Source organism: Melozone crissalis, unplaced genomic scaffold (assembly GCF_028551555.1).
Source record: "Melozone crissalis strain CALT ecotype California unplaced genomic scaffold, PUWL_Pcris_2 ptg000032l_1, whole genome shotgun sequence".
Classification (NCBI taxonomy): domain Eukaryota; kingdom Metazoa; phylum Chordata; class Aves; order Passeriformes; family Passerellidae; genus Melozone; species Melozone crissalis.
Genome location: NW_026535810.1, coordinates 5372417 through 5392007, shown reverse-complemented (window position 1 = coordinate 5392007; position 19591 = coordinate 5372417). Strand labels below are relative to the sequence as shown.

General features: G+C 53.7%; 2 protein-coding genes across 2 annotated transcripts in view; both read left to right on the top strand.

Moving 5' to 3' along the window:
* The window catches only part of SCN4A (sodium voltage-gated channel alpha subunit 4), a 39426-nt gene extending 30077 nt beyond the window's left edge, over window positions 1–9349 (top strand). Inside the window, exons 18-25 of the mRNA XM_054281435.1 lie at window positions 1199–1372; window positions 2023–2145; window positions 2370–2648; window positions 4167–4220; window positions 5636–5773; window positions 6313–6417; window positions 7106–7376; window positions 8160–9349. Coding sequence (XP_054137410.1) covers window positions 1199–1372; window positions 2023–2145; window positions 2370–2648; window positions 4167–4220; window positions 5636–5773; window positions 6313–6417; window positions 7106–7376; window positions 8160–9349 — 2334 coding nt within the window. The remainder of the gene's footprint in view (window positions 1–1198; window positions 1373–2022; window positions 2146–2369; window positions 2649–4166; window positions 4221–5635; window positions 5774–6312; window positions 6418–7105; window positions 7377–8159) is intronic.
* Window positions 9350–13672: 4323 nt separating this feature from the next.
* Window positions 13673–19591, top strand: CD79B (CD79b molecule). Its single transcript, XM_054281644.1, has 6 exons — window positions 13673–13739; window positions 15505–15546; window positions 17190–17498; window positions 18760–18878; window positions 19123–19164; window positions 19493–19591. Exons 1-6 carry the CDS (start codon window positions 13673–13675, stop codon window positions 19589–19591), a joined length of 678 nt encoding a protein of 225 aa, XP_054137619.1.

Genomic DNA, 19591 nt, shown 5'->3' with positions numbered 1-19591 from the left:
AGCTTCCTGTGGTTCCTCATTTCACCACCTCCATCACCAGCTGTCAGGAGGTGCTTGACAAACAGTTCATGGTTTATATTCTGCTGTTCAGCACCTCCATCAGTGCCTGGTGCCCCCTCTCAGAACCTGGGTGTTCTTTTAAAACAACCTAATTCATTAGCAGTGTTTGCCTGGTGCTCTTCTCCGAGTGTTTGGGCTGGATTTAACCCAGGAAATACAAATATCTCTGCAGGTTTGGAGGTGAAGAGAGAGGGAAGGAGAACAGAGGGACTGAGAGGCTTTTCAGACACACTTTACATGTCTGCAGCTCGCTCTGAGGCGGTTTGGGGATGTCTGAGGTTGTAGCTGGTGCAGGAATTGAAAGCTGTGCTACCCCAGCTGCGCAGCACCTGGTCACCACACCCCTACCTCCAGTGCTTACTCAACACGTGGGTGTGGCACTCAGGGCATTTTCAAAATTCCCAAAGCATCCCAAAGTGTGGGTTGCTGTCCTGGCTTTGAGCTGAGACACCTGGGAGCTGGATGCAGCTGGACCTTGGCTTCAGTGAAGCTCTGCTTTGGGGCCAACCCCACAAAGGAGGAGCTGGACCCCAGGGGATCAGCTCCTCATGGACCAGCCATCCTTGGGCTCCAGCTTCCTGAGCCCTGGAAAGCAGGGCTGGGAGGAAAACTGGGATCAGGGCACCTTCTGTTCCTGTGAACCTGGATGAGAAACAAAGCTCAGGTACCAACAATGCTCCAAGGTTTGCATCCCTGGATAATTCAACAGCTTCAGGGCTGTGTGTCCATTGTAGAGGAAGGCAGGGAGATGCCAGCAAGGGTGTGTTCTTGGATGCCACAGGTGCCACAGAAGGATGTGACTGTCATAGAGTTCTGTGGGGTCCCATGGAAGGATGGGACTGTCACAGAGCTCCATGGGATCCCACAGAAGGATGGGACTGTCAGGGAGCCCTGTGGGATCGTGTGGAAGGATGGGACTGTCACAGAGCTCCCTGCGGTGCCACAGAAGGATGGGACTGTCACAGAGCTCTGAGGGTCCCATGGAAGGATGGGACTGTCACAAAGCTCCCTGGGGTCCCACAGAAGGATGGGACTGTCACAGGGTTCTGAGGGTCCCATGGAAGGATGGGACTGTCACAGAGCTCCATGGGGTCCCACAGAAGGATGTGGCTGTCACAGAGCTCCATGCTCCTTGCAGGCTTTCGAGGACATCTACATCGAGCAGCGCAAGGTGATCCGCACCATCCTGGAATACGCAGACAAGGTCTTCTCCTACATCTTTGTCATCGAGATGCTGCTCAAGTGGGTGGCCTATGGCTTCAAGGTGTACTTCACCAATGCCTGGTGCTGGCTGGATTTCCTCATCGTGGATGTATGTGATGGGCAGGGCCAGGCCAAGGGGCTTGGGGCGTTAGGGGCTGCTGTAAATGAACCCAGATTGTATTTTAGAGGATAGAAGGGTGGCTCTGGAATGAGGGCTAATAGCATTACTTGGAATAATGGTCCCCCACAAGATGGAACACTTCATTGGTTGCAGGAACCTTTCAAACCATTGTGTCTTACACCCAAGCCAAGAACAGGCCCTGCAGTTCCACCAGGCCCAGCAGAGCTGTGAAGGGACACAGGGTCTCCCAAATGGTCCATGACAGAGCAATCTGTCCTTTCTGTGCCTCACATCAATTCCAACCTCACACTCAAGAGGTGTCATCCTGCCCCTGAATCCCTGGCAGTGCCCAAGGCCAGGCTGGACAGGGCTTGGAGCAGCCTGGGATAATGGGAGGTGCCCCTGCCCACAGCAGAGGTAGCACTGGGTGGGCTTTAAGGTCCCTTCCAACCCAAACCATTCAGGGATTTGGTGGCCCTTGAGGTGTCTGGTTACCAGGAACCCCAAGGACTCAATATCTCTGTCCCAGGGCTAGAGGATGATCACCAACCTGAGGGACTGGGGAGAGAGGGAAGGGCAGGAGCTGCAGCTGTGTTTGCACCTGAGGTGCTGCTGATCACTTGGGCTGCTCCTTCCAGGTGTCCCTGGTCAGCCTGACAGCAAACTGGCTGGGATACTCCGAGCTGGGAGCCATCAAATCCCTGCGGACACTGAGGGCTCTGCGACCCCTGCGTGCTCTGTCCCGCTTCGAGGGCATGAGGGTGAGTGTGTCCCCGTGTGCTGCTGGCCCTGGCAGGGACATGAGAGCCCTCAGCAGTCCTCCACGTCATGGATGGTTTTCAGGGGCTCCAGACTGGTGAGATCAATGCTGAGGTACCTTTGGTCCAGTCTGACCCCACTCAGTGCTGCTGGGGAGGGTGAGGTTGGGCATGGGGACACATGAAGGTCCCATCCAGGTCCCCCACAGTCTTTTCTGTCCTTGCAGGTGGTGGTGAATGCCCTGGTGGGTGCCATCCCCTCCATCATGAACGTCCTGCTGGTCTGCCTCATCTTCTGGCTGATCTTCAGCATCATGGGGGTGAACCTGTTTGCAGGGAAGTACTACAGGTGTGTCAACACCACCACCGGGGAGCTCTTCGAGATCGACGTGGTCAACAACAAGAGCGACTGCATGGCCCTGCTCCACACCAACGAGGTCAGATGGGTCAATGTCAAGGTCAACTTCGACAACGTGGGCCTGGGATACCTGTCCCTGCTGCAGGTGGTACGTCATGACATTGGGTGTCACCATCCAGGATGTGTGGAGCAGGGCAGTGGGATGAGCATCAGGGCTGGTGTGGGATGGGGTTTCTTAGCTGCTTCTTAGCTCCAAAGCTGGTTTTTAACACGAAAGAAAAAAAAACAAACCCTTAGGAAAGGAGGGAAACTCCTAGCCAAGAGGAAAAGGGATGGGGTAGAAGATGAGGAAGGTTTCACCAGGGAGCTGCTGCACCCATCTGCAGCACCAAGGCTGGCACTGCAGAGCAGCCTCTGCCCAGCACAGGGTGGTTTTTAACACCAAAAAGCCCCTTAGGAAAGCAGGGAAACTCCTAGCCTAGAGGAAAAGGGACAGGGTAAAAGATGGGGAAGGTTTCATCAGGGAGCTGCTGCAGATGGGTGCAGCAGCACCAGGGCTGGCACTAAAAAACAGCCCAGCACGGGCTGGTTTTTAACACCAAAAAAGCCTTAGGAAAGGAGGGAAACTCCTAGCCTAGAGGAAAAGGGACAGGTTAGATTATGGAAGGGAAAGGTTTTACCAGGGAGCTGCTGCACCCATCAGTAGCAGCACCAAGGCTGGCACTGCAGAGCAGCCCCTGCCCAGCACGGGGTGCAGGAGTCAGGAGGGGAGGCTCTGGTACCCCTGCACCCCTTTGGAAAGTTCACTCTGCTCCAGCTGTGGGTTGTGGGGCTGTGCATGGGGCGGGTGACGACTGGAAAAAGGACACACGTGTCCCCTGGGGTTCCACTGAACTCCCCACAGCTGGGCCAGGCAGTAAAGGGGAACTGCTCCCCACAGCTTTGATAAAAATATAGATGTGGGCTCCATTATTGGGCAGGCTGGGGCTACTCCCATCAGATCCAGGGGAACTGGTGGCTGCAGAATCGGAAAACAACCCCAGCTGATGACTCTGCTTCTAAATTCAGCTTCCTCTTCAGCCTTGTTGTTCCATCAGATTCAGGAAACAAAATGTGCAGACCTTTTGTTTAACAAATCAGCAGCCAAAGGCTGTAAGAGATGCAGGGGAGACCCTGTAAAAGACTTGGTGTGGTCCCCCCACCCTGCTGGGATGGGAATTCAGCAGAAGCAGTGGCAGGATGTGGAACTCAGGGCTATGGAGGTGGCAAAGTTTGGGACTGCAAAGGAGGCAGCTGGCCCTGGCACAGCTTTGACTTTGGGAAAATGAAGAGAGCAGAAAGGAGAAAAGATTCAATTGCTTCTGTTCCCTGCCTTATTTGCAGTGGTGTTTTGGAAAGTCAATGGTAGCCTCAGCCCCAGAATGGTCCATGCATATTCACCTGGGAACTCCATATTTCTGGGACATTTTTCTTGTGGATTCAACCCTTGTTCCTCTCCTGCCCTTCCCACAGAGTGCTCAGAGCTGAGCCCCAGACACGCACCCATCACCTTCCCTTTGTTCCCAGCCACAAACAGCTCCCAGAAGATACATTCTCCACTGCCACAGAATCACAGAATCCTTTGTACTGGAAAAGACTCCAAGTCTGACCATTCCTGTTCCCACAGGCGACCTTCAAAGGCTGGATGGACATCATGTATGCAGCCGTGGACTCCCGTGAGGTGAGGGACACACAGGGCTGGCTCCAGGCTGGATTCCCCTTGGCACACTGGGAACAGGAGCCCAGAGCTGAGGCTGGGATGGATCCTTGGCTACAGCATCACCTCTGGCTCTGCCTTGTGGTGCTGCATCCCACCCGTGACTTCAGCCAGGACATGAAGGCTACAGGGTGGAGAACCCCCCAAAATGTATCAGATCATGGAATCCCAGCATAGTTTGTGTTGGAAGTGACCCTAAAGCCCACCCAGTGCCTCCCCCTGCCATGGGCAGGGACACCTTCCACTATCCCAGGGTCCTCCAGGCTCTGTCCAACCCAGCCTTGGACACCTGGGCAGCCACAGCATCACCCTGCTGAGGTGCACAGCCTCAAAGAGGGCAGCATGTGTCCCTGTGCCACCCCTGTCATTGTCACCTGCAGCCTGGCCCCACACTGGGCTCCCACCCCACAGCTGGGGCTGAGTCTGCTCCACTCAACTTCAGCTCCAGGGGCCAAAATCCCTGTTCTGTCCCCACTGTTCCAACCTGGAGGGTTCATCCTTCTGCCTGCTGTGACATGATGTCCTCTGGGACCCCTCCAGATGGGAAAGCTCATCCCATCCTGGAGAAAGTACCTGGCTTGCCTTGAGCAATCAGTGGGTTATGAGAACAGAGCAGCCAGCATTCAGTCATGGGGTTCAAAGAGTTATTAAAAAACCCCAAGTGTTTGAAGAGTGACATGCAAAGGCTGTTCCTACTGTGACCCACCCCCCAAAAGTGTCCCCACAGCAGAAGGGGTATCCTACTGTTCTCCAATGACACTGGGGGTCACCCCACACACTTACAGGCCTGAAGGGGTGATTTTCATTGCCCTTTTTTAGCTCCCTTTCATCGCCCTCTGAAAATCCCTCAGGCCTCTGCCCCACCTGGGGCAAAGCTGGTTTGAGAGAAAATCCTTCCTGCTCTGCCAAGAGCTTCCCTCAAACTGGGGGAAGCCAATGGGGTCACCTTGGGGCGTCTCTGGTCAAACACAGAGTGGGACTAAGGGATGCTCCTTGGGATGAGGAGCATTGTCCAGGGATGTCAGACCTGTCACCCAGCTGGTGCAACAAATTAATCCACTTTTCCTTTCCCCTCTCAGATATATTTAAGCCCTTGGAATGCTGATTATTGGGAAGAAACTCATCAGCTCATTAATATCACTGCAAAGGACATCCTTTCCCATTCCCCAGCCCATGCTGTGGGGCACCATGTCCTTGTCCCTCAGTCAGTGCCACAGGGATGTCCTTTCCTGTGGCTGCTCCCATTGGGAACACACAGCCAAAAGTTTTGGAGCAGCCACGCCCTGGCTCTGTCCAAACGCCACAAACCCCTGTCTGGGGGCTTGGGGACACCTTTTTGGGACAGGGTCAACCTCACATTTCCCATCTCTCCTGGCCAGATTGAAGAGCAGCCACAGTACGAGATCAACCTCTACATGTACATCTACTTTGTCATCTTCATCATCTTCGGGGCCTTCTTCACCCTGAACCTCTTCATCGGCGTCATCATTGACAACTTCAACCAGCAGAAGAAAAAGATGAGTATTTCCTGGCTCCTGAGGGGCTGCTCTGGGCTGGAGGGGGCCAGCACAGCAGCGGGGTGATGGGACCAGGGCCACCATGCCCAGGACTGGGATGGATCCCAGGATTCTTATCCATTAGTGGTGTCCTGCACTGGGCAAACAGCACATGGAGCTTTGTGTCCTGGTCACAGCAGTTACAGAGGACTTCATTTATGGGTGCAGAGGCAGGAAGCAAAGGGAGGCTGGGTTTTCTCTTGCCTGGGCCATCACTTTTATTTTCTTTTCCCACCCTGGATCATTTTCCCATGCACGAGGTTGAGACTCAACTTCTCCTTCCAAGCCTGTAGCTCAGGACTGCCAGCCTGGAGCAGGGGAGGAGGGTGGGCAGGGCCAAGCACACTGGTGGTGCTGAGCAGGCTCTGCAGGGCACAGAGAGGACACCTTGCTCCCAGCAGGATCTCTGGGGCTGGAGACACTTGGTGGGGAGGGACAGGGTCAGACACACTTGGTGGGAAGAGAATTCCCAAGACTAACAGTGGTGATTCCCTTTATACTTTGGAGGCAAAGACATCTTCATGACAGAAGAGCAGAAGAAATACTACAATGCCATGAAGAAGCTGGGCTCCAAGAAACCCCAGAAGCCCATCCCCAGGCCAGCGGTACGTTGGGCTCATCCTCCTGGAGTGGAGCACACAGGGAGCACTTCAAGCCACCAGCTGTCCCAAAGGGAACAAAAAGGGTCCAGGGAAGACCATTTGCCCCATTGTTGTTCTTCTGACAGGACCTGGCCAAGAGCTGGGGCTTCAGAAGAGGCTGACATCCTGCCACCTCCTTCGGGTCTGCCCTTTACCCCTTGGTCTGCTGGCAAGGGCAGTGATGGGGTTTCTTTTGCAGGAATTTGGGGTTTTTTCCTGGTTTGCCTCTCAGCTCCTCTCTGGCTCTCTCTCCTCTCAGGGAAAGCTCAGCTTTCAATGCCCCAGAAGGGACCCTGGTCCAGCCAAAACATTCTCAGTTGTGATTTGGGTTTTGCAGCCCTGCACAAGGGAGGTCCTTCCCACATGTTAATTTGTGCCCTATTAGCTGTGGGTGTCATTAGCAAGTGGCTGTGCCCTGTGCCCACTCCTCCTGGCTGTGGCGTTCCCAGATGTGCTCCATCCTGAGAGGTGCTGGGAATCCTCCCCCCATAACTTTGGGGGCTGTGAGAGCCATGCTGGCCACAGCCCTGAGGTTTCCCACACCTGTAAATATGGTTCCTTCTTCTCTATCTGCTGTGTTTTTGTTTTGCTGTGTCTGTCCTGTGTTCCCTTCTCTGGTGCTCCATTGTTGCCCTTGTGTCCCTCATTGCAGAACAAAATCCAAGGGAAGGTGTTTGACTTCGTTACCAAGCAAGTGTTTGACATCACCATCATGATCCTGATCTGCCTGAACATGGTGACCATGATGGTGGAAACAGATGACCAGAGTGAGCTCAAAACCTCTGTCCTCTACAAGATAAACCTGGTCTTCATCGTCATCTTCACCGGCGAGTGCGTGCTCAAGATGTTCGCCCTGCGCCACTACTTCTTCACTGTGGGCTGGAACATCTTTGACTTCGTGGTGGTGATCCTCTCCATCCTAGGTGAGTCCTGCTGCTCCCACCAGTCCCTCAGGGATCCCACAGGACAATGATGAGTGGAAGTGGTCTCACCAATCCACACCCACCAGGCTGTCACTGGACCCTGCTTGCTCCCATCCTTTGAGCAGGGCCAAGCCAGCAGGACCCTGGGGCATGACAGATGTGAGGCCATTCCAGGCTGGCAGAGGGGCTGGGGATCTCTGCTCCTCCTTTATCATTGTAACGGGCCCCCATCTGGATAATAATTAGTATAGACTCTATTATGCACAGAAAGTTGATTAATAATAATCTTTATTAAGAAACTTATTGTTCTTATAGATAGTTACGATACAGTTGGACTTAATTGGTCCCCTAATTCAAACAACATCACCATTGGCTAGTTTAGGAACCACCCTTTGGTAAACAAATCTCCATAACGCATTCCACATTCACAATACCAGGTGCAGCAAGTTAAGATAAGAATTGTTTCTTATTCTTTTCTCTGATCTTCTCACAGCCTTTCCCCAGAACGATGCCTGGGAAAGGTCTGTTTCTCTCTGTGGCCAGAGAGCTGCTGCCACACTCCTTGCTGTTATTTCCCTTGTTGTTCTCTTTCTCTGAAACAGAGCAGCCAGAGTTTAACCCTTGGGTGTGTGCCCAGAGGTTTTTTTTAAATATTTTCCCTGTCACTGGAGGAGCCATTGGGGTGGCCACACCTCTCTGTGTCTGCCCAGGTGGAGCCAAGCATCTCCCCTTCACCTCCCATTGGCGGCACATCAAACTCATCTGTCCTTCATCCATCCACAGGTATCGTCCTCTCAGACATCATTGAGAAGTACTTTGTGTCCCCCACGCTCTTCAGGGTGATCCGGCTGGCGAGGATTGGCCGCGTGCTGCGGCTGATCCGAGGAGCCAAAGGCATCCGCACGCTCCTCTTTGCGCTGATGATGTCCCTGCCCGCCCTGTTCAACATCGGCCTTCTGCTCTTCCTCGTCATGTTCATCTACTCCATCTTCGGCATGTCCAACTTCGCCTACGTCAAGAAGGAGTCGGGGATCGATGACATCTTCAACTTCGAAACCTTCGGGAACAGCATCATCTGCCTCTTCCAAATCACCACGTCAGCGGGGTGGGATGGGCTCCTCAACCCCATCCTCAACAGCGGCCCCCCAGACTGCGACCCTGAGCTGGAGAACCCCGGGAGCTCGGTGAAGGGAGACTGTGGGAACCCCGCCATCGGCATCTTCTTCTTCTGCAGCTACATCATCATCTCCTTCCTCATCGTGGTGAACATGTACATCGCCATCATCCTGGAGAACTTCAGCGTGGCCACGGAGGAGAGCAGCGAGCCCCTCTGCGAAGATGATTTTGAAATGTTTTATGAAACTTGGGAGAAGTTCGACCCGGACGCCACGCAGTTCATTGCCTACAGCACCTTGTCTGACTTTGTGGACACCTTGCAGGAGCCTCTTCGAGTTCCCAAGCCAAACAAGATCAAACTCATCACCATGGATCTACCAATGGTTGCTGGGGACAAAATCCACTGCCTAGACATCCTCTTTGCCCTGACTAAGGAAGTGCTGGGAGACTCGGGCGAGATGGATGCCCTGAAGGCCACCATGGAGGAGAAGTTCATGGCTGCCAACCCCTCGAAGGTTTCCTATGAGCCCATCACCACCACCCTGAAGAGGAAGCACGAGGAAGTGTGTGCTACCAGGATCCAGAGGGCGTTCCGGAGGTACCTCCTGCGGCGCTCGGTCAAGCAGGCCTCCTACATGTACAGGCACAGCCAGGACACACTGGGAGAGGACGCGCCTGAGAAGGAAGGGCTGATCGCCACCAAAATGCAGGAGATCTATGGGAACTCTGGGACAGATGTGGAGACAGCCCCTGCCCTGGGCCTCAAGCCCATTCCCAGCTCAGAGACGCCCCAGGATGCTCCTGAGGAAGCACAGGTTTGGCGTAAGGAACACGTGGTGAAAGAGTCGCTGGTGTAACCACGAGGAGGTTCCACCTCTGGCCCAGCCTGAAGAGACTTCATTTGTATCTCCTGTTCAAAGCTCTTCCACGCACAGATCTCTAGATCTTAGATATTGAGCTAATTTCAGACATTTCAAGCAACCACCTTGAATTTCAAAGCAGGATCTCCTCCTGATCCTGGGTTTTACAGCCCACTGCACTTGCAAAGAGTTAAATTCTTTTTCTTATGAGAACTCAAATGTGAAATCTGTTGTCGGTGAAAGAGAAACAAGTTAGTTTTGAAATCATCTCATCACGGTAACGATGGTTTTCAGGCGTGAACAGAAGAGTATGGTTGTCCTTTCACTTAAAGTAATTATTTATTAATGTTATTTCACAATTAAGAGATTTTCCTGTATTTTATTCTTCCAAAGTGCAGCCAAGCAACCAGTAAAGATGAGCCAAGTGAAATAATATTAAGAATAATTACGGAAAACAGAAGGTTTTGTGAACAAAAATCTCCAAAGTCTTAAAGCAGCACCTTTCTTTTGAACCTCTGAATAAGCTTGATGATTATTTTTTGTTACTTACAAGAGAAAGTGCAATTATGTCTTAAAAATTGGTTTGCAAAGCCAAAGCAAAGCATCTGCAAATTTGTTCTCAGGGTTAAATATAAGGTTTCAAAGTCTCTGAATATGCATTGAAAGCAGGAATCATTCAGATCTCTGTAGGACGAATGTAAACACTATTTATAGTCAGTATTTTTACTGTGTTTTCCCATTTCCATCCAGGTTTTGTGGCAGGAAAGCAATGGGCAAAGATAGGATTTGGAAAAAGTCCTCCAAGAATCCCCAGTCCCCGGGACAAAACTCTCCAGGGTTTTCTTCCTAGCCCTGTTGCAAGAGGAACCGTCCCACTGGAGTGCTCTTGGTTGGCATTCCAAATGTCCTCTTCGTTAGTGTTAATTAATGAGATGTACCCCCAGGGATCAGAGCAGATGTTTGAATGATCCTTTCCATCAGCTGCCTTAGGGATCCCTGAAATCCCACCCAAGCCCCAAGTGGCTGCATGGAATAAATGATCCCATTGGGGTGTGAATCCCAAAATCCTCAGGCAGAGCATCCTTCCCTGGGCTGGGGCTGCAGAGAGGCCCTGGTGGCACGTTCTGGATGGGCCAGGCAGGTCCTCACCAGGAAACCTCCAGGCAGAGGAGCGTTTTCCCAGAGGGAAAAGGGATTTGCTGTTCTTTACACAGGTGAGCAAAAATGAAAGTAAATCAAGGAAAATCACCCAGGCACAGCTGTGGCTGCCCTGGGGCCCTGGAAGTGTCCAAAGCCAGGTTGGATGGGGCTTGGAGCATCCTGGGACAGTGGAAGGTGTCCCTGCCCATGGCAGGGGTGGCATTGGATGAGCTTTGTGGTCCTTTCAACCCAAACCATCCTGTGATTCTGTGAAAAATGGGCAAAAGGCCCCAAGTTCACCTCTGACCACCTTCTGCCTTCAAAAGGGGAAAAATCCCTCTTGAGATCAAAACAAACATGAACCAAAACCTCTTCCAGTTCAAGCAAGGCTGTTCCTGTAGCAAAAAACTCTGATTTTTTGTACTCTGATGATTCTCTTCTCTTCCTGGGCTGCTTCGGGCGCTGCCACCCCAGGTGCCCCACGGCCAGGCTGGCCGGGAGCGGTGCTGAGCCACTTTTCATGGCCAGCATTTCCATGGGAAGCATCCCTGGCACGGCAGCCCCTGCCTGGCCCGCCATTCACAATCGATGCTGCTTCTACGTTTGTGTCGTCGGGGATGGGGAAATGCCCCAGAGCAGGGTTTGTGCGAGCTAAAGCCGTTTTTCTTTGTACATTTCTTACAATAAACAACTGTAAATGATCTGTTATTACGGTACCAAGTTTGTTGGGGCATCTTGAGGGGGGGATATATTTTTGTAGTGCAGAGCTTTAACACGCTTTATTGATGAGGACCCACAGTATAATTGGGAAGTCAATATTTATCTGCTCGTAGAGATTGTATTCTTTTTTAAAGGAGCTGTACCCCCTTTAAATTGCCTTTAATTCCCTTCCTTAGGTTTCCTTGGAGAAGAATTAAGAGTGAACTTAGATTTGTTTCACAGGCAACACCCTCCAACACCGCTGTGCTGGGAGGGGTGAACACCCCTTCCCTTGGCTCCCTCTGCTCAGCCAACCTCAGCAGGACCTGGGGGTCTCATGCTGCACAGGAACCTCCAGGTTGTCCTCTGAGACCTCCAGCCCAGCTCTCAGAGCTTCTGCTCATGATCCCATCCCCTGGAGCCCTCAGTGCTCACCAGGAGCCACAGGAGACGCTGCTGTGGGCTCCACCAAGAACAGAGGAGGGTTTGGAGGCGTGGGGATGTGGGACCCTCCCCGTGTGGCCACCAGGTTCCCCTGCAATCCCTGTCATGCTGTGAGCACAGGGGTGACTGAGCCTCCCACTGCATTTCAGGGGTGCCAGGGAGCCCTTGGGCAGCACAGATTTGGCCACTGTCACTGCAAACCCTCTTCAGTTTGTGCCCCACTCCTGCTTTTACCTCCCAGGGCTTTCCCAGGCACCTCCAGCAGCCCAGCTTCCATCTGCAGCCCCAGAACCCCATAAAAACCCCTCCAGTGCCTGCCAAGCACATGGGCATCCCTTTCCCTTTGCTCTGCTGGGATATCAGGGCCAGGCTCTGCTCTTCCACCCAGACCAGGGGTAATGGCAGCAGGGACTTGGCAGCACTGCCCTGTATACAGAACCAGGAGAAGGCAACTGTCCCATCATCATGCCCTTATGGAGCCAGTTTTTCTCTGGAAAATTTTATTTTTTGCTTCCTGTTCCTTTGCATGCAAAGTCAGGCTGGGGCTGGTACCCAGCACCCATCAGATGCTCGGAACTGGCAAAAACCCCAGCCAGGCTGCAGAAGATGAAGGTTTGGGGAGGCCCCGGGCAGAGGCACCAGGCCCTGGGGACCAACAGGACTGGCAGAAGTACCCAGAGGTGTTTTTCACTGGAGTTACAGTTCAGTGCTCACTCAACGAGCAACAACGGGGGGGCAGAGCCTGGGGGAAATGCTCCTGCAGCAGAGCTCACCTCGGGGGCCCTGCTGATCTTCCCTGGGCCTGGCTGTGCCAAAGGTCCCATGGAGAAGGATCTTGGAAGTGGAGAGTGGTGGGCATGGCTGGTACCCAAATGACTCCTTGTTTTGGCCATTTCCCCATCTCATCATCTCCCTAGAAGGGCTCAAGAAACGTGGATGTGGCACTTGAGGATGGGTTAGTGGTGATCATGGTAGTCTGCTCATCCTAAAGGTCTTTTCAAACCATGATGATTTTGTGATTGACTCATGCTTCTCTGATTTTAGATTTCTGGGCTCCCTGGGATGCAGGGATGGGAGCTGAGGGGCCCATCCCACAACAAGCAACCCCACAAACACCCCATATTCTTATTCCATTCCTGCTTCAGCTCTTGGCTTCTGGGTCACCATCAATCCCTGCCCATCCCCTTCAGGGCCAAACACCCTGGGGGGATCTGTGGAGCTGGGGGGAAGCCCTGGGGGTCACTCCCATCCTGTCCTGCCCCCAGAGATGTGGCCAGAAAGCACCAATGCCATTCCATGGGCACATCCCGTGCTCAGCCAGGTTTGGCACTTCCTGCTTTGCAGATGGGCTCATCCCCAGCTCTGCTGCAGGGCCAGTCCTGGCCACCCCCAGGGAATATGGGCACCACAGGGAGCCAGCAGGGGACACCAGGGTGGACAGTGCCCTGGGACAGGGAGATGGATGTAGCCAAAGGACATGAGGATGGATAATGCCAAGGGACAGGAGGGTGGATGAAGCCCAGGGACAAGAAGAGGGAGAATGCCCAGGGACAGGGAGATGGACAATGGACAGGGACACAGAGATGGACAATGCCCAGGGACACAGAGAGGGACAATGTCTGGGACCAGGAGGGTGGATGAAGCCCAGGAACAGGAGGATGGACAATGCCTAGGGACACAAGAGTGGACAATGGACAGGGACATGGAGAGGTACAGTGCCCAGGGACAGAAGTGTGGACAATGCCCAGGGACCTAGAGATGGACAATGCCCAGGGACAGGACAGTGGACAATGCCCAGGAACACAAGGATAGACAATGCCCAGGGCTCCGGGGCTCACAGGCTCCCCAGCGTCTGCACCACATTCAAAACCAGCCCCGAGGGAAAGTCCCCGGCGGGGAGGATTTACATGAGCAGGAAAGGGGCCGTGTTCAGAGCAGCAGCTTTGCCATTTTTAGGTGCTGGGGCCAGGGTGGTGGAGCAGCCACTGTTTCTGCAGAAGCACAGGTTGGATGTTTTCCTGCCCTGGGCACTGAAGTATGGCTGCTCTGGGCACGAGGCTCTGGCTGCTCCCGGTGACCCTCTGGCTGCTGCCTCTGCTCACAGGTAGGCACCAAACAGGCTCTGCACTCGAGAGCAAGGAGCCAGGACACTGCCCTGGGCTGTGCCCGCTGCTCGGGGCCTTCCCCCTGCTCTGCCTCTCAGTGCAATGATTTTAACTTTTGTGCTGGTCTCTCTCAGTCCTGCTCTGTGCTGGGAGCCTCACGGGGAGCCCAGGAGGGCACACAGGGCTCAGAGCCCAGTGCCTGCCTGGGGTTTGGGTTTGGCTTCCCTCAGGGTGTGCAGGCAGGACATTGTAGGGCAGGCAGGTGGCTTGGGCTGAGCGGGTGCAGAGCCAGCCCGGCTGGGGCTGCAGGTGGCAGGAAAGAAGGGTTGTTGAGGTTTATTAACCATTTCTAACTCTCAGAGGCCTGGGGATGGGGCTAGGACATTGCCATGGGTATGGCCTCTGCTCTGTGGGGTTCAGTGCCAAGGAGCAGAGGAGAAATGGCAGGAAAAAGGCTTTTGGGGTGATTTGTGGAGTTTGTGTGAACATGTGCACTGTTCCCCTTGGAGAAGCAGCAGCAACAGCCAGGACATGGCTCCTGTCCGCTTCCAGCTCCTCTTGCCTGGTGCAGGGACAGCTACAAGAACCTGCAGCAGATCCCACCCTCAGAAGGAAACATATGCCCAGGGGACAACAGGAATTTAAAGGTGGCCAGACAAGTCCAACATGGATTCAAGGCTGCAGGGTTTGAACGTGGCTCTCATGATGATTTTGGGGGAGGATGGGGAAGTTCAGCCCCCCTGTGGCTGCAGTGGAACCCTCAGAGGGGTGTGAGGGACCAGCCTGGCCTTCCTTTAGAACCTGGGGAGCAAAGCCTTGGCTGGTGGCACTGCAGGTGACAGGGACACAGCCAGGACAAAGGGCATCTCTCAGCCTGGAACACAATGGAATGGGGCTGGAAGGGAGGATTTGCCTGCAGAGGTGTCGGTGCTGAACGTGGGCAGGGCAGCAGGGACCTGGAAGGGGCTCTGGGGCAATGAGAGGAGCCCCTGCCCAAGCCAGGAGTCTGCAGGAGGCTGGCACAGAGTTCAGCCTGGGGAACCGAACCTTTCTTCTTCTTTTTCTGTTCCTTCTTCTGGGGATGGGGAGGTTTGCAGCTGCCCTGCAGGGAGGTGCTGCAGCCCCACCTCGTGCCAGCTCCTCCACAGGGTTTGGTGAATCTCCATCGAGAGGAGGGAACGGGGCACTCAAGCGGGGCAGTAAACAGGGCTGGGGCTTCCTGCCCAGCTGCAGCAAGAGGAACCAGCCCAGAGGCACTGGAGCTGTGGGCAGGGCACCCGTGGGTGCTGGGGGGGTCCCCACCTGCCCCTGCTTCCTGCGCTGCAGGCCCACAGCACCAGCCCTTGTCCCGGGGGGCTGTGTGGCCACGGGATGTGGGGACACCCCTGGCCCCCACAGGGCTCTGAGCCAGGAAATCCCAGCAGGGAAGGGTTCCTGGTTGGGTCAGGGAGTGGGGATGCAGAGCTGGGAGTATCTGGAGCCTTCTCAAGAGGCACCAGCCTCAGGGACATTATAGAGAGCAGATTTCACTGGGGTATCAACCAGAAAACAAGCTAGAAAACTTTCAGGAGACAGGATGGAAACCGAAGGGTTTGTACCCAAATCTGTGCTGCCCCAGGCCCTCTGAGCAGTGGGCAGCTGTTGTCCTGTTGTTGCTCCATCCCTATGGAGTGGGCAGGAAGGACCAGGGCACGTCCATCCCTCTGGGGACATCCTGGTGGGCTCCTGGCCACGCTCTCAGGCCCTTCTCCTGTCTTCTTGCAGGTGGGACCCCAGCAGAGAAGAAGAGCACTGAGAACAGCACAGGTACCCCCAGACCCACTGGGCTCCTCCCCTCCGTGTGTCCCCAGGGTCCCCCTGTCCCACAGAGCTGCTGTCCCACCCCCCTTGGGCTTTCCCATCCCAAAAGGCATTCCCAGGCTGTGATATCCCCATGGATTATCCCCAATCCTGCTCCTTCCTCTCCCTCTGCAAAGCCAGATCTGCTTTGATTTTCCCGAGCACCCACAGGTTTTCCCTCTGCATGGCCAAGTCTGGGACAGGCAGTGGCCTTGTGCCACTGTCCTTGGCCATTCCCACCCATGGGGCCCTAAGGGTGACCTCTGCAACCCAAAAGGGCTCCTAAAGTCACCACTCTGGGACTAAAACATGGCCAAAAAAATACATAATAAAGCAAAAGGCCAAAAAATGTGGAAGAAAAAGAGAAACCAGCTGGGATTCCACAGGCTGCAATTTTGGAGCTGGGATTAACTCAATGTGCACAGAGAGGGGTGGGAGCAGGACAGAAGGATTGGATCAAGGGTATTCCCACAGAAAATTGGAGTTTCCATTATGATGCCTTGTGAAGGCTGACCAAGAATAGAGACCAGACAGAGCTGAAGGATATCAGGGCAATCCCAAATCTGGGAATGATTGGCATCTGACTCCAAGGCTTCAGAATGCTGAACCCTCCCTTTGTTAAAACTATGCTATAAGACATCACAACTACATTAAAGAGATACATACTATACTATATAATACTTATTTCTAACTACTGAAAAATACTCAAGAAAACTCGTGACTGGCTCCCGACAGCCAGGACACAGTTTTGTATGATTTGGCGAAGGAAACAAAACAATCCTCAGCAGAATCCAATTACCAAATCCCTTCAGGTAAATAATCTTCCAACACATTCCACATGTTCACAAGCACAGGAGCAGCAAATGAGATAAGAATTGCTTTGATCATTCTTTTCTCCACTTCTCTCACAGCTTCTCTCTGTTCAGAGGGCATGTGAATACCAGACAGGCTTATTTATTTATTGGAAGGCCTCAATGGATCCACCTTGGGCTGCACAAGAGCCCAGCCAGGGTTGCACCCCAGGTCACTGGTCACGGGGTCTCTCACGTTTATAAGTTCTGCTCCATTTGCATTGTTCATTGTCCAATTCCAGCTTTAGCCCATGCAGTCCCATCCTGCTTGTTTTCTTCTCTTCAGCTCACGTTGTTTGTGCTCTTGGGCCTGAGATTTGGATCGTTTGTCCTTGGTCCCCAGCTAGAGAAGGAATTGTTTTGTCTCCCTGCTGTGTGCACAGAGCTCACCATCCCCTAATATGAAGCCCAGAACCACCACTAAAGCAGAAAAATATAAAAGTTAAAACCTGAGGCATCAATTAAAAGCAGACTTCCACCAAAAGCCTCAGATCTCATGGAATCACAGAATATCCTGATTGGAAGGGACCCCCAAGGACCATCCAGTCCCACTCCTGGCCCTGCCCAAACACCCCAACAATTCCACCCTGGGTATCCCTGGGATTGGGGTCCAAACCCTCCTGGAGCTCTGGGACTATTCCCTGGGGGATCTGGGATGAGGATAATTCACCAAAACCAAGCTGGATGCTCAAAAGCAGCATGAAAACAGGAAGGGGGGGCTCTCATGGGTGTCTGCAGTGACAGCCTTGTCCCCTGCAGATGGCATGTGTCCCTCGGTGCACCAGAACGTGCGGTACGTGGCCATCAAGAAGAACATGCCCATCTACTTCGTGTGCTACTCCCAGGAGCCCGAGGACATGCAGTGGTACAAGACAGCAAAGGACAGGGAGGACCTGTCTGTGCTGGATCAGAACACGGCCAGGTACCACGTCGAGAGGACAAACACCTCCATCAACCTGACCCTCCTCAGGACCAGCTCCGAGGACAACGGGATCTATGTGTGTGACAGGAAGGGCCTGCGGCAGAAGGAGAAGCTGCACTCGTGTGGGACAGAGCTCCGGGTCATGGGTGAGTGAGTGGCAGCTCCGTTTGGGCACCAGTCTGTAGGAACATCACGGGGGTAGGATGGTCAGGATGGATGGAGATGAGAACTTGGGGTTTATTGCAAAGGGCCTGGGTGCAGGGCCCTGCTGGGAGCTGCCAAACACAGCTCAGAGCAGGCCCGAGAGAAGAGAGAGGTAAAGAGAGAGAAGGCAAGAGTGTGGTAAAGAGATGAGAGAGTGAGGAAGAGTAAGGAGGGTAAAGAGAGAGTAAAAGAGGACGAGGTTCCTGTTACAATACAATAAATCTTCTTCTGGTCGTGGAACTTGGGGTTTATTGCAAAGGGCCTGGGTGCAGGGCCCTGCTGGGAGCTGCCAAACACAGCTCAGAGCAGGCTGAGAGAAGAGAGGGGGAGAGAGGATGAGAGGGAAAGAGAGTAAGGGAGTAAAAAAGGTAAGAGCATAAAAGGGGTAAGAGAGTGAAGTTTCTGCTACAATACAATAAATCATCTTCTGTGTTGAATATTCTCCTTCTCACTCACCAATCTAGTACAAGATACAAATCCTATAGCATTCACATACAGCCTATAAGAATCATTACATTACCATACTGTGTTACATTTTAAACCCTAAAAACTCCTCTTTGGGCCCCTTCTGCCAAGCTGTAGGGTCTGCTCTGACCCTTGGGCCTGTCTGCAAGCAGAGGGTGTTGTTCCATCAAAAGGGGATTATCTTCAGCCGGCCACACCATTGTTTTCCAGTTGTTCAGTAACTGAGGGATCTCAAAGCTTGCTTTCATTTCAATCTCGCTTATAGTTTCCATATTCTCAAAATCTTTTGCCAAACCATCATATTTATGAGGTTTTCCTGTTTCATCTTCCCCAACACTCTCCCATTTCCCCCTCCATGGTGCTCCCACACCTCCCACACCCCCTGTGCTGGTGGGACCCTCTCTGACCCAGCTGTGGGTGCTCTGTGGCACCCCAGAGGTTCCATTCCTCACTGCCAGCCCCAAGGAGCAGGACAACCTCCCTGGGTCTGCCCTGGCATAGCCATCCTGCACAAACCAGGGACATGTTCCTCTAATAAATCAGATTTGTCCTGCTCCTGGTGGTCCCTGATGCCAACCCTGGGGGCAGCTGCAGTGCTCTGGTCTCTCCCAATGCAGAGGACAGGTCACTCTGGTCCCCACATCTCCCCTTGGTGACACACTCTGGCCTTGGAGAGCTCATCCTCCCCTGCAGCCTGGCCCATAGGTGACCTGGGCTCTCCCTGTGTGCTGCTTCCAGGTACCAGCAGCATCAAGCAGTTCCAGAACAGGAACACGCTGAAAGATGCCATCATCATCATCCAGTCCATCCTGCTCGTCATCTTCATCAGCATCCCCATCCTCCTCTTCCTAGACAAGGCAAGTGACAGTGCCTCCAGCAGAGGGGATGTCCCTCCCCAGTGTCCTGCAGTGCATCCCAGGCAGGCCAGGCTGTGGGATGGGTTTGGGGTTGTGGGTGGGATGTGGATATCTGAAATGGGAAAAAATGCTGTGTGGGACTCCATGGATGTGCCTGTGGAAGTGCTGGGACCTGGCCTGGGGGAGCAAGGCTGGGGACAGGGGATCCTGGAGGGTGCTGACCCCAACGTGTGACTCTCCATAGGGTGAAGAGAAGAAGAGCCCAGAGGAGGACCACACCTATGAGGTAATTAATGATAGCAGGACCTCCCTAACATCACCTGAGCCTTCACACAGGGCATTGTGCCCCTGCTGGGTGTCTGCTGGGGCTCACCTTGTAGTCCCTTCCTTGGGACGAGGATCAGGGCACCTTCCTCCCAAATTACACATCAGCTGTGCTGAGCTGCCCCAGGAAGCACCCAGTGCACATCCAACATCCAACACCCAACCATGCCCATCCTCTGTCCCTGTCAGAAGCTGCTCCAGGCTCAGGGAGGGTCCCCAGCTGGGTGTCCAAGGGATGTGCCATGGTTGGAGCCTCCTGCCATGTCCCACCCTCCTTGTTGTTGCTGCAGGGGCTGGAGGTGGAGCAGATGGCCACCTACGAGGACATCACTCCTTTCCGGGACGTGAAGGCCAAGTGGACGGTGGGGGAGCGCCCAGGTGAAGAGTGA

Bases quoted from the DNA above. Each gene is read 5' to 3' on its own strand.
- CD79B (XM_054281644.1), top strand. From the start codon at position 13,673: ATGGCTGCTCTGGGCACGAGGCTCTGGCTGCTCCCGGTGACCCTCTGG. The intron at 15,547-17,189 runs GTACCCCCAGAC...TGTCCCCTGCAG, and splicing joins GAGCACTGAGAACAGCACAG to ATGGCATGTGTCCCTCGGTG. The intron at 19,165-19,492 runs GTAATTAATGAT...TTGTTGCTGCAG, and splicing joins AGGAGGACCACACCTATGAG to GGGCTGGAGGTGGAGCAGAT.